Source organism: Pelobates fuscus, chromosome 6, assembly GCF_036172605.1.
Source record: "Pelobates fuscus isolate aPelFus1 chromosome 6, aPelFus1.pri, whole genome shotgun sequence".
NCBI lineage: Eukaryota > Metazoa > Chordata > Amphibia > Anura > Pelobatidae > Pelobates > Pelobates fuscus.
In genome coordinates, this window is record NC_086322.1 from 118,594,789 (window position 1) to 118,609,636 (window position 14,848).

The following is a 14,848-nucleotide window of genomic DNA, read 5'->3' on the forward strand; positions in this document are numbered from 1 at the left end:
CAGGGTAAAAAGGACAGAGCAACTGCAACCAGATATATATTTCTCAATATATCCATAACCACAGGTTCTGTCTCTGTTATTGGTTTTCAATACTAATATCTCTAGATCAGTGTTGTATATAGGTGCTTGACCTTATTTTCTTTCAGATCTGAGGCATTTGTGACTATGAAGCTGCTGCTTTTTTAAATTGCTTGTAATTTTTCCTTTGTTTTTCTACTGTGTCGGTATTGCCCAATACGCAGGGTGAAAACCACCAGTATAACTGGAGACCGTCCCTAAGCCGGTCCTTAGATTGGACAGATAAAATAGAAACTACAAGAATTGTCAGAAACAAGCCAAGGTCAAGGGAAGCCAGAAATGCACAATAGTGAGGAATGAAGCAGTCAGGTAAATCAGAATCAAGAGCAAGCCGGGTCAAAACTATCAAAAGGATACAGGAATGCGCTGAGGAGACACTAGGAACCACAACAGGGCACTGTTTTAGGGGCAGACTGGGCTTTTATGATTGGGGCATGATTATCATACACCACGCCCTCAAAAGGTAAGTGTGCGTCAAGCTCTTCTGACCTCATGGCGCCAGTACGTATGTGACGCATCCTTAAAAGGGGAGAGCGCATAGCGGCCAGTGGCCCGAATACTGAATGGAGCCTCTCCCGGCGTGGGAGTGGCGGTCCGAACGATCCCGACATCAGATGTCCGACTAGGTAAGTGGATGGAGGCTTACATCTAACCAGTGCTACCTATTGTATTGTAGAACCCTGTTTGGCAGAAAATTAATTTACAGCATGGTAATTTTGACTTTGTATATTTACAACGATAGCCCCTTTGCCTCATAGCACCTAGGGAACTAAGGCCTCAATTTAATATTTTTGGACAAGCTTTTCAAATTTTACGGCATTTAAAAAAAAAAATTTTCATATTTTTATTAGTGATACATATTTTTAGATATTATAATTTAAATCAAGCATCCAACAGTATTACACTGAGATATACATGTCTTGGTAAAATTCTAAATAAAAACTCACTGAAGTTAATACCTCCCCACCAATTCAAGAGGATTCTTGTTGGAAAACACAAGACTTGAAATGATCACCATAAAGAGAAATTTAGAAAAAAAATAATACAGTAGTTAGAATGTAATTTTACATTCCAGATTGATAAATTACAAAATAAAATTGTCTTTGAAATTAATCTTGTGTTTTCTGTGTTGATTGTCTTAGAATTCTAGGAAGATTGCATCAGTTATCCCAGCAATAATTGGAAGTTCACAGAAAACATCTTCTCTAATGCTCTTTCAACATTTAAAGCCACAATCTATGGAAAAACAGGTACTGTAAATCCTAAAATGTTCTGCCTAATAGCATTATAGGCTTAGTGGGCACTAGGTAAGTTATTTGTGCCAAATAGTTTTAATTCTTACTCTGAGAGGGCACTTCTGGCACCATAGCCACTACAATGTGCATGGTGTTCTGTTAAATATTGTTAATGATTGTTGTCACAGCTAAGCAACTTGAATATACAATTCACTCAAAATTTCAAATTGTAGCAAAGTTAAATCCAAAGAGCAAAATGTAAGCAAACTCAAGCATCCAACATAATTATCCAGTAGTCCTGAAAATAACAATCATTCTTCTCTGTCCACCCCCTCAGCATTTTTTTTTTTTTTTTTTTACCTTAAGTACAGTTTGCTTACTTTGTTTCCAACGCAGGGACACCTGCAACCTCCAGCTTCACCTCTAGTGATGTCAGCATCCAAGCTGACATCACCCACAATCTCCTCCAATCCATTCCTTCTCAAAGAGAAGCAGTTGATAGGAGGTATGCATGTGCGGCCAAACCCTTCGCTCCTCCAATTAATTGCTGCTATCAACAGCATTTGATCTCCAGATTGAGTTTTACTCAGTTAGGATGAAGTACGTCTAGTGGGCATTTTAATTACCTTTTTCCAGCACTGAGAATCCTTGATACTGCTCACCTATCCATATCTTGCAACATTATGGAGGTGGAAAAGCATTTATACATTTAGATGAAGTGGTTTTGGTGCTTGGTGTCCTTTTTAATGAGTTTACGTATTGACTGCATGGTTATAACTTTGAATTTAACAAATTCACGTTTATTTCAAAATTGCACACAGATAATCTCTCAAACTATGTTCCTTAAAGGGACACTCCAGGCACCCAGACCACTTCTACTCATTGGAGTGGTCTGGGTGTCAACTCCCACTACTCTTAGCCCTGCAAGTGTAAATATTGGGGATTGCTATAATCTCTATACTCCCCAGAGTATAATCACTAAGCTCTTGTAAGAGCTTGTTCCTGCTCTCTGGATCTCTACCTACTGGAAGCTGGATCCTGAACTTTGGTCCAGAGTGGGTGGAAGATGGCGAGACCCCAAGCTGCGGTGGTTCATGGGGTCTACGGTGGTTATGGTATCTAGTGGATTGCTTGGAGCCCTCGGAAAGTACTAGGAGCATCCGTCAACGGAGGTACCTAGTCCGGGTGCCAGGCGATCTGTTACAACAGCCACTAGATGTGGATTAAAACCTGCAAATGTAGATGAAGTGATCTGGGCAACTAGAGTGATCTTTTAACTGGCTACACTTTGATGTTTAGTGAATAAATCTGTCATTAGAGAATGCTTAGTTCACCTAACTTTTTTTGATATTTGACTCCCAACTATACCTCTAAACCTAGGCATTAATCACCTTTTAATTAATAAACCAATAAACCTAGGCATTAATCACCTTTTAATTAATAAACCTCCAGGGATGCTTCCTGACTTAGACCACAGCTACTGGATTTCTCGTATATGGACAATACCTTACAGTCATATCTGTTTTACTTATATACATTTCTTGTAAAATAAGAGCTCATTTATTAACATTGTATGTTTTGTTTAGGTACAAGATATGATTACCAACCTATTTACGATTTTAAAAGAAGGATCAAACATAAGGACTATAATCACTGTTGTTTCCTGCTCCTTGGTCTTGAAATTGTTTTCTGAGAATGGGGAAAGTTTTCCTATACAGGTTTGTCTATAATATACCTAAGCATTTCAAACCTATTCTTATAATGGCAATTTTTGATGTTTACACGTAAAGTATCTACATGCAATTGTTCTTTTAAAATTAACTTGTCAAATATTTTGTCAAATATTTTGCCTAAGGTTCAAAATTTGAAAATGAGTGCTCTTGTATTTTCTTTTGGGCTTTTTTGTCAACGATTTGTCATTTTTTCTGTATCATTTTGAAAATCCTATCTCTTTGTTAGGTCTTGCATCTAACCTGGCTTAGTACACGTGCACCAATGACCTAAGGACCTATATATAAATTCCTGTGATCTTTGGACCAGTGCCCCTTTGTGGTTTCTCGAAGCCCTTGAGTGCATCATACTGCAGTTCCTGATTACCATTTACCACATGTTCCAGTGTATCAGATCCGACTACATTCCTGGCCCTGAGTTTAGCTTTTCCTCTATTATAGGCTATCCTCACTATTTCTAGTGAGCCTTCTCCTGACCTTAATTATTTTATATTTAATTCTGATACTCCCAATTTTTGTCCTAAGCGTTAAACCCAGCCACCCAAAGGTCTGGTGATAGGCCTTTCTATCTCCCATACTGCCTTTGGTATTTCACTGACTTGTATGTTGCTGAGGATCCTCCTTGTATTCTGTCAATTTCCTATGTTCAATAATGGAGCACAATCTGCCGCCTTACAAAACCTGTTCAATTTCATATTATGACTGGGACAGCAACCACACAGAATTATGTTAATAAATATTGACCGCTTGTTATTCATTTCTTGAAGGATGGCAGAATCTCCCTGACAATGAATGACGTTGCTGATCTATGTAGAATGCATTGTCTCACTGTGGCCATTTTGCTGTGTGTGCCTCTTTCTCAAAGATCACAAATGAGGAATATTAAAGCTGACTGGAATGATCATGCATCATTATTTACAGATTTGGTAAGTTTTTTTTTTTTATTTTTAATATATTACTATGATGTATTACGTTTGTCTAGTTTGAAAAGATAACTTCCTATATAGACCAATAACCTCAGATAGAAAACGGTGCAAACTGTGTGGTACAAATCCCCAACATTGTGTATAGTGGAGCGCTATATACAATGTTGGTGATTTTTACCACACTGTGTACCGTTTTATGAGAAGAAATAACCAGTAGAGGGGGGAAAAACGTATATCATTCATATATATATATATATATATATATATATATATATATATATATATATATATATATATAACATGAACCTTTTTTTTCTGTATTGGTCACGTCTCACTTGATTTGTGAATAAAATTTACATTTAGTGGCTCTCACTAAACCATCAATCAACTTTCCCCTTCAAATAAAAAATAAAATAAAAAAATATTAAAAGTGAAATGCTAAATCTTACCTCCAGTGCCGAGGCCAAGCTCTCCATGAAGCATGATCCTCCTTACTAACACCACTCCCCCTCCCCACAGGAGGGTGAAGGTCTGAGATAAGTACAGAGGCAGCATGGAGGAGGGGCTGCATCGCCATTTGTTGTCTGGAATTAACTTTAGAGAAAAAAGATCAGAAATAATCACAGTGGGGAAAAAAAGGACTAGATCTCAATATATAAATTGTTTGTTTAGCAGAAATTACAAAAAATAAACTTTTTTTTTTTATTTGATATAATAGCATTATAATACGCCACATGAAATAAAAAGAACAACACTACAAATATATACACACAACAGTGATATACACATTTATGTCTTGCACCTGAAGCTTCCTCTTATATGGAATTGACTTTAGCCAGCCTGGAAGCTGAAGTTCACCTCAGGCAGGTATCTCTATATTTGCAACATTTCCAAGCAAAACACTTCACAGAAAGACCACAGTGAAGTGGTCATGGTGCTTAGAGTAACCCTTTAAGGAAAAGGTATGCAATATACAAAAGGAATCAAACTGTAGTGTGGAAAAAGTTATGAAACATGACTTGTACTTTTTGGTCCTTCTTCGTATGAAATAAATGATACAATACAGATTTAACAGCAGACAAGTACAAAAGGAAGGAAACGCATTACTGGTCCTTGGAATTACTGGGCTTTATGTATCAAAGTATAGGGCACAATGTATAAACAGAGATACATCAAGATCATGAGGTACATAAATATGGAAGAGAGGGGGAAAAAAGGCAAGGTTTAGGATTACAGAAGTCAAAATAATCAAATGGAGCAGTGTCAAAACCGAAAAATACGTGCTACAATGAAATGCACTTATGGGTAACTTGAAAGGGTAGTGACGAGAATGTGGTGTTGTCTTAAGTAGCTCTAAGATAAGTTCTATTGGTTATCATCATATATAATGCTAAAAGGTGCACAACCAATGTCAGCAATATGACGCAAAACACTAGCGCCAAAATGTGACGCGAGTCAAGGGAACAGCATAGTACACTTCTGAAAGGATGTCAGATTAAGACATGGTGACAATATGTGTACGATGGCATCCCAATGGCTGAGGGACAGTATGCAATAAGTATATTTATAAAAAAAACTCATCCGCTTATACTTGCAGACATATCTCTAGATGCCATCCTTTCTAGCATTGTGATGTCTGTCAGAGAAAAGGTATGGAAATGTACTTTCCTGAAGACCTCTTTCCAAATCGCCACAATCTTCATCTAAACTCTTTGTAGAGGAAGTTACCAGGAGTTGTGCCATTTTCATATTCTTGTGGGGTCTATGGTAGACCCGATGAGAACACAAGATCCTTAAAGGAACACTATAGTCACCTAAATTACTTTAGCTAAATATAGCAGTTTTAGTGAATAAATCATTCCCCTGCAATTTTACTGCTCAATTCACTGTCATTTAGGAGTTAAATCACTTTGTTTCTGTTTATGCAGCCCTAGCCCCCCCCCCCCCCCCCGCTATAATTGTCAGAGCCTGCATGAAAAAAAAAACTGGTTTCACTTTCAAACAGATGTAATTGACCTTAAATAATTGTATCTCAATCTCTAAATTGAACTTTAATCACATACAGGAGGCTCTTGCAGGGTCTAGCAAGCTATTAACATAGCAGGGGATAAGAAAATCCTAATTAAACAGAACTTGCAATAAAGAGCCTAAATAGGGCTCTCTTTACAGGAAGTGTTTATGGAAAGCTGTGCAAGTCACATGTGACTAGGGTTCATAAACAAAGGGATTTAACTCCTAAATGGCAGAGGATTGAGCAGTGAGGCTGCAGGGGCATATTCTATACACCAAAACTGCTTCATTAAGCTAAAGTTGTTCAGGTGACTATAGTGTCCCTTTAACAGATCTTCTCATAAATGCTCAAGAATGCTTTTCCCAAAATCTGTTTTGCTACAAAATGATAATGGGAATTGACATATAATTCAATATAACAAGCATTTAACACTCCTGTGATTTTAAAAAGGGATAAGAGGGGAAGAGTAGAGGCAATATTTTTTTTTTTTTTTTTTTTTAACTAAATCCAAATGATGGTGATAATTACATTAAGATGAATCCTTCATTTTGTTTTCTTTAATAGAATAAATTGTTTTCACTGGGGTTGTGTTCACATATTTTGTTTGCATACATAGAATAAATTGTATTGGGACATATATCAATGTGGGCTTTCAGTACTCTCCATTTTTCAATTTATTCAGAGAAAAAGTTGTGAAAATACTGCGCTGAAACTGGTAAATAGCATGTCACAAAGCTTGGACTGGAAAATAGATTGGACAAATGTTTCTGATTTAAATGATGACCTCTTGTTGAAGAATGTAGCATATTATTACGAAAAAGAAACATTGACCGGTATGGATATTATATTTTATACATTTATACTATATGTTATAAGATAGCCGCATCAGAAACAGAAATAAATAAACATTAGCTACATTAGCTGAGCTTCTAGTTTAAACTAAAACTTCGAGTATATTCTACTAGTACCTAGGTACTATACATGGCTAATCCACATATTCTACTATAGCATTTTTCTTTTTTTTTTTTTTTGATGTGCATTGCATTGATCCGCAACGGGAAATAGCATTATTGACCTATTCGACTCTTGCTAGCATCAATATATGTTTTTTCTGTGTTTTTCTTTACTTTTTTTTATTTACACGAACTTACATTTGTTTGTGGCACAATGTATTTATGACATTTTGAGGAATAAAGGAGATTAACATTTTCTTACATATAGATTATAAAAGCTATATATAACCAATAACATTCTGTGTAATTCCTAGATTTTATGATTATCAACTTCTTTAGTTATCCATGATGCAAAAAGGTATGATATAAAATAGACATGGTTCATTTGTTTAGAGGTGTAATTTATGCTTCCCCCCCCCCTGCAGTCAAATATAGAATATGCCATAGAGTATTTAAAGTGGCTGACACCTTCTGGGTTCTTTTGTAGACCCCAATGGTTACTTTGCCACCAAGGTGCGGTGGGTCTAGGATGCAGTAGAGGTTAGTTATGTTTACCTAATTCAGTCTCCCACGGGGGGGGGGGGGGGGGGAGGAGGGGGTTTACAGAGCTGCTTTTCTGTTCTTTCTTCTTTGCTGCTACCTTAGATGACTAATATAAAATAAAAAATAATATTTAAGAAGATAGGCTCTATTTATCCTTGAAAGGTGATTTTATCATGTGGTGGATGATTATTTTGATGGAACTGAATAAATGTTGATATTTTGTCACTGCTATCATCAGAACTTAGTTTTTGTTTAATTTAAAATGTTATTTTAGATCTGAAATTTGATTTTGGAAGTACAATTGGTGAGATGTATACATTTCTTTGGAATACAACGTTGCAGTTAAGTCCATGGGGAAAAGAACTGGAATCTTCTCAAATCCGAACCACATCAACACCTTTTCTTTCAAACGATTCATCATTGATGGGTAATTACCTATAAATATGTCTGTTGATTTCTTGAAAATACTGATTTTTGTTTTTAGTTTGAAAAATTAAGAGCACAGTGCAGAATTAGACCTGTGCAACTTTTTTTTTTTTTTTTGTAACGATTTTATTTTTGAGACACTCAAGATCCTATTAAACCCTTGTGCCTTGCAATTTAGTAAATATCCCTGAATGTTTTATTTTTATTGTATTGTTAAATATGTTTTTTATTATTCTCAAGTAAAAACGAAGAAAATGCCAAATGCTGGTCTCATACCCATGCGTTCTGCTCTAATTGAAACATTTGCCGGAGACATTATGAAAGGCCTTCAATATTTAAGCAGGTAAGTGAAATCCTATTTTAGAGCCTTCAAAATACTGCACTATATTTGTGGTTTAAATTAATAGGTGGTAATGGAATAAGTACAAAATTCCTATTTCAAATGAACAAATTTCCATCCATTTTTTGATCGACGAAAGAGATAAAGGAAGAGAAATATAATGTGAAATTTAGATGCTGTTTTATCCAATGTAATTTGTGGTTAATATGGGCCTGGAAAACTGAAACCAACTACAATGTGGAGTAACAACTTCCTGATCCAAGTCGAAATCTGACTGCAATTTTAGAATCAAGCATTTGGAAACCACTTCTAATTGGGCTTTTCACCTTCTGTTGGATCAGTAGCAGCAACAGAGATGTGTGGAATGCGTTGGTACACTATGTATCTCTTAGGGATCTTGTCATGCAATAGATCCGTGGATAAGAATATCTAAAACAAGAATATTTTGAGAAAGTATTGGGTGGGCATTCCATACAATAGTTATGGGTCAGATGAACTAAACCAAACTACTAAATATAATGGATCGAGAGGACTCTTACCATGCTCTTACCCCAGCAGTTACTAGGTTCTTTTGACTGCCACTATTCATTCAGTTATGCATAAAATGAATTAATAGAAGAAACAGAACAGTTCAATTTCAAGAGAAGGAAACAGATTTGAACATTGTTGAAGAATGGTTATAACATATATATATTTTAAGAAATATTTAATTGTGTATAACAAATGGCTAGCCTGCTCCATTCCTCCTTATCTGTCTTGTCTCTCTCTTCCTTATGCCTAAACTCGCCTCCACCCCGCAACAAGAAGGCCTTTTAATTTTACTAGATGTAAGGACATATTTATGCTAAAACAAGCGGCAAAAGCATTCTTGTTGACTTATGCTGCTCCTCCTCTTCTTCTGCCATTATATGCTTGTAACTAATTTATGTCACTACACCTGTGCTATGCCTGAAGATGCTTAGGATCTTTTACTAACCCCGAAATATTGCCCATGATATATATCAGCATTCTGACATTCAGAGATGACAGCAGTTTAACAGTACTTAACACTCAGTTGATTGCATTAGCTGTTATAAAATGTTGACATCTTTTTCATGATCTTTTAAGCGATGATCCAGTGGTAGTTGCACTAAATGAAGCAAAACCATATGATGAAGTTTTACACTGGCATACTGGAAAATCCCTAAGCGATGACTATGATAGGACAAAAGACACACAAGCGGGTAACAAAGCATGATGTAATTGTACTTGACGTATGTAATCCTAAACAGAAATGTGGAGATTTTATTTCAATCAGTCCTAGTTGGAGTGTTGCAGTTACTTTATATAAATATGTATGGATGTATGTATACATTGTATTTACAATTAATCATTGTTAAAGGAAGATTTTATTCACACAATCTTAAATGGAAAAAGGGGACAATCAAACAGAATGTATAAGTAATCTAACCCAATATTGTTTACACCATTCCAGAGGAAAGAGTGGTTGGGTACTCTGACTCACAACTAAAATGTAACTTATTTTTTTGTTTTTTAACATTCAAATTGTCATTAGCTGCCTTTAGGAGATGTTTAGTTATCCATGTGCTATGGAAATGGTAGACACCCACAAAATCTCCACCCATGGATAGCTGAGATCAGACAAATCAAAGCACTGCCAGCTTGCTTATATGACAAGGTTGATTGTTTTCACTCCATGTTGGGGCAGTGGCTGGATTATGTTACAGATTTAATTACTCATGCAAAACATTTGTGATTTGTGAATTTGGTCTTTGAACTGACCTGTTGGTGTCATCTCACCCTTTAATCGTCCCTTTCCTCACCTGAACACGTTTCTTCCCTCCTCTCCTTTGTCCTCTTTCCATGCCTTACACATTTTTATGTTTCCCTCTCATCCATCCGGTCTCTCACCCCTTTTAATCCTTGCCAGTTTCAACAAATTTGAGTTGCTGCATTGGTGTTGGGTACTTCAATGTTGACCAGATGACGTGCCATTTTTTCCCTCCTTTATGTGTGATCCTATTATAACTGTGATTGTTGGATTCTGGGTGTAAAAAGTTCTTTATTGTTTAGATCCCTATGTACTACTTTGTTTTCTCTATGGTGTGTCTTTGTTGTATTCATTTAAATTACAGAAATTGAATACTAAATATTGATAGGCTACCTTTTTTTGTTTTACTCAGAAGTTAAAGACAAGTGGGGGCTGAAAAATTATCAAAAGCTCCAAAACCATCTGCGTCTTTATGGAACATCTTTAGGTTTGACCACGCCTACGAAAATTGTTGTACAGCATAGTGAGTCGGAGAAGACAAATAATGTAAAACAATCTTTCGGGAAGAAAAAAGAAACACCAGTAAGTACACTTAATTTAGCTTTTAATATAATCACACACATTTCCATTTGATACCATCCACTTTAAAACTGACTGGTAGGGAGGCTTTATGCCTCACACTGTCATCCATACTGATGGTCTGATTTATTAGTCGAGCAAAGCAGCAGACATATATACTTATTATTTTTAATGAGAAAGCTATGAATTAAACTGAAAGCTAGAGGAAATGTCCTTCACAATCTCAGGCCGTCCATGTTACAATTATTGTTACAGTTGGTGATTAATGCTGAATAATTGATTTTATAGTAAAGCAGAGTTATTTCACGACTCAATAACAAAGTCATCTCTTCAAGTAACTTCAGGAGATCATGTAAATTTATTGGGTACAACTGTGTATGTGACAACAAACCACTCAGATGTTTTCCAGTACTTCATTGTTTACTTATTTATTCTTTCAGAAGTTTCATTGTTACACATGGGGTGAGGAGTGTTGTTAGTGTTGCCTGATTTTTAGCTTAATCTTCACATAATAAAATGCTTTACTAATAATACCAATTATTATTGCCTCTTTTGCCTTTCACTCGAGCTATCCATAGGTGTTTGTATAATGTTTTCCATAATTTTCTGAGAATGTACACTACTCGGGCTCCAATTAACAAAAGCTGTACGGCAAGAGTAGCAAGGGTAAACCTCAACTGCTAGTTTTAGTGTATACCGTTCCAAATCACGAGCACTTATAAATAATATTGGTATATTTTAGTTAACTAAATCAGTTCACAATCAAGCATACTCTGCCAAATCATCTCCATGGATATTCTGAACTAATACATACATGTTAACCTCTAGGAAACAGTCCATTCTCAACAGTAGGACACCAACTGAAAGCAAACCTTCATTTACCTTTGTTTCCCCAGGATTGGAAAGCAGAACCTCTACAACTATTAGAGCATGGGTGCTCAAAACGTAGATTCTCCAGATGTTTTAAAACTACAGCCTCCATGATGCTTTGTCATTCTAATCACATGCAAAGCATCATGGGAGGTGTAATTCTACAACATCTGGGGATCTACCTTTTGTTCACCCCTGGATTAGAGACTCTCAATTCATGGCATATTTGTATGATTTCTTGGACCATACAATTTTACATCAAATAATGTTTTAGTGTGACAACTAAAAAAAATCCATATTTGAAACAAGGAGACAGAAGGGAGCTGACACATCTGTAAAAAGTTGAAAAATCTGAAATTTAGTTCTAGCAACTTTTTTTTTTTAATTTTTTTTTTTTTTTTTCTACTAACATACCAAAGACCACATGTTAGGGGAAATAATAAATGGCAAAGTGGTACTGGAGTTCCTCCAATAATGAATACTATTCCTCACTCACCTGCACATGGTGTATTCCTGTTTTTTATTCCATAGAAAACAATACTGATGATCATTAAAAATTGAGCACTAGGGAGTACTAACCATGCCTCAAGCCTTTGGAAATGTTAATTTTTTTTTTTTTTTTTTTTTAAACTTGATGAAATGGCTATTATATTAAAAATTGTTTTAAGGTGACCGTTGTCCAGTAGCAAGTCAGGTGGGGGCATATTGGAGGTTTTTACACCATACCCACCAACACTGGCCTCCTGAGAAGTGCGACAGCGTTATTGGCTCAACTATTATGGCTGGGTCCACTTTCAATTACTGCCAGTAGACAAGTCGTACTTCAAATTAATAGTTCACTTGAGTTTATTTATTTTAAATCCCTGATTGGATCCTATACTTTGCTAGAATATACTATATGGTTGGGATTTTGAAAAGCACTGATTTTAAACAAGACACTGGTGCAGGTTCTGTCATTTTCACATACCGAATACTGTGTTTAGTGTATTACTTTTTTTTATTTATTTTTTTTATGTATGTGTCTGTATGCAAACATGTAAACTATTTTGTTCAAATTAATGAAAATTATTGAAGTAATCTGATTTGGATATATTCACAGATGAAGAAAAAAGATCAAATTATACAAGCGAATCAGAAAAAAAATAAGGCCAGAGAAGAAAACAAGGAATTAGAGCAGTGGAAGTCGATGGCTATTGTTCTTAAAAAAGACATCCAGACAGACTTTTTCTCTGGGATACAAAAGCAGGAACAATTTGTTCATTCTTTGGGAACACAATCTGTGAAGTTTTGTTCAGAATTAGCAACATTAAAAACCTGTGTTGAGGTGTGGCATGAACACTGCAAAATGAAAAGTAAGTGTTTTCTTCCAGCTAAACATCACACCGTTTATCATCTGCAGACATGGTCTTTAAAACGATCCTCCAGATAAAACATAGCATGAAAAAGCACTAACACACGAGTGTCACATGTGCATCACACAGCCCCCACAGCAAGGGGATAAATTCACTGGAGATTTGAACATTGTGCATATATTAGATGGAGGAGTATGCAAGTGCACACACTAGAAGTAGAGCTAATATGATAATATATGCATGCATTATTAGTAGGAAAGGTAATGTGCAAAAAAATAATATATATATATATATATATATATATATATATATATATATATATATATATATATATATATATATATATATATATATATATATATATATATATATATATATATATATATATATATATAATGTGACGGCAGATAAGAACCATTTGGCCCATCTAGTCTGCCCAATTTTCTAAATACTTTCATTAGTCCATGGCCTTATCTTATAGTTAGGATAGCCTGATGCCTATCCCATATACTCATATATATGAGGTGAGAACACACACGTTAAACTCCACAAAGTGCAAATACAAAACGTATTATTACCATTTATATGGCGCCAACATATTCCATAGTGCTTTACAATATTATGAGAAGGGGGATTTAACTATAAATAGGACAATTACAGGAACAATAGGTTGAAGAGGACCCTGCTCAAACGAGCTTACAGTCTATAGGAGGTGGGGTGTAAAACACAATAGGACAGGAATTTGTAGTCAAATAAGATGGGAGTGAGGCAGAGCTGGAGGAGAGCGCAAGAGACAGGTATGCAAGGTAGAGGTTACTCTGGGAGGCCATAAGCTTTCCTAAAGAGATGGGTTTTAAGGAACTTTTTAAAGGACTGAAGACTAGGAGTCTGATGGCAGTAGGCAGGCTATTCCATAGGAAGGGAGTCGCCCGTGAGAAGTCCTGCAAGCGTGAGTTGGCCGTATGGGTGCGAACAACGGACAGGAGGTGGTCACTGGCAGAGCGGAGAGACTGAGAAGGGACATAACTATGGATCTGTGAGGAGATATAAGAAGGGCTAGAATTGTTCAGTGCTTTTATAGGTGTGAATTAGTACCTTGAATTGACTCCTATAGGATACAGGAAGCCAATGTAAGGACTGACAGAGGGGTGAGGTGTGAGAGAACCGACTAGAGAGGAATGCTGGCGGCAGCATTCATTACGGACTGTAGCAGTGCAGTACGGCTTTTGCGAAGACCAATCAGGAGAGGGTTACAATAATCCATGCCTGAAATTACTAGAGCATGGACAAGCTCCTTGGTAGCATCTTACGTAAGAAAGATGCGGGTGCGGGCTATGTTTTTAAGATGGAATCTACATGATTTTGCAACATACTGGATGTGAGGCCAGAATCCAGTATGACACCAAGACAGGATGGACTGGTGTGGATACCACCAACTTGAAGGGAGAGCAAAAGTATTAGGAGGAGGAATGACCAGGAGCTCCGTTTTAGAGAGATTGAGTTTCAGAAAGCAGGCCATCCAGTCAGATGGAAGAAAGGAAAGCAGTGACACATTGCATTATGGCAGGAGAGAGGTCCGGGGAGGAGAGATATAGCTGGGTGTCATCAGCGTACAGATGGTAGTGTAATCCAAAAGAGGTAATAAGTTTGCCTAGAGGGGCAGTATAAAGAGAAAATAGAAGGGGACTAAGGATAGAGCCTTGTGGGACTCCAACTGAGACCAGACGAGAGGAGGAGGTGTCATTAGAAAAGGAGACACCGAATGAGCATTGGGAGAGATAAGAGGACAGTCACAGAAACCGAGTGATTGAAGAGTTTGAAAAAGGAGAGCATGATCAGCGGTGTCAAAGGCAGCAGAGATGTCAAGAAGAATTGGTATGGAGTAGTGACCTTTGGATTTAGCTGTGATTAGGTTGTTAGTAACTTTGATAAGCGCAGTCTCACTAGAGTGGAGATTGTGAGCCAAATTGAAAAGGGTCAAGGAGAGATTTGGAATTGAGGAAGCAAGACACACGGGTAAATAAGTCTTTGTAG

General features: G+C 36.5%; 1 protein-coding gene across 1 annotated transcript in view; it reads left to right on the top strand.

The window, feature by feature from the left end:
- Positions 1-14,848, top strand: part of LOC134614424 (probable ATP-dependent RNA helicase DDX60) — a 157,556-nt gene that overhangs the window by 14,268 nt on the left and 128,440 nt on the right. The window contains exons 4-12 of the mRNA XM_063458195.1: positions 1,221-1,328; positions 2,900-3,031; positions 3,811-3,969; positions 6,663-6,813; positions 7,751-7,903; positions 8,143-8,245; positions 9,350-9,465; positions 10,426-10,595; positions 12,562-12,814. Of these exons, the coding sequence (XP_063314265.1) occupies positions 1,221-1,328; positions 2,900-3,031; positions 3,811-3,969; positions 6,663-6,813; positions 7,751-7,903; positions 8,143-8,245; positions 9,350-9,465; positions 10,426-10,595; positions 12,562-12,814 (1,345 nt within the window). The remainder of the gene's footprint in view (positions 1-1,220; positions 1,329-2,899; positions 3,032-3,810; positions 3,970-6,662; positions 6,814-7,750; positions 7,904-8,142; positions 8,246-9,349; positions 9,466-10,425; positions 10,596-12,561; positions 12,815-14,848) is intronic.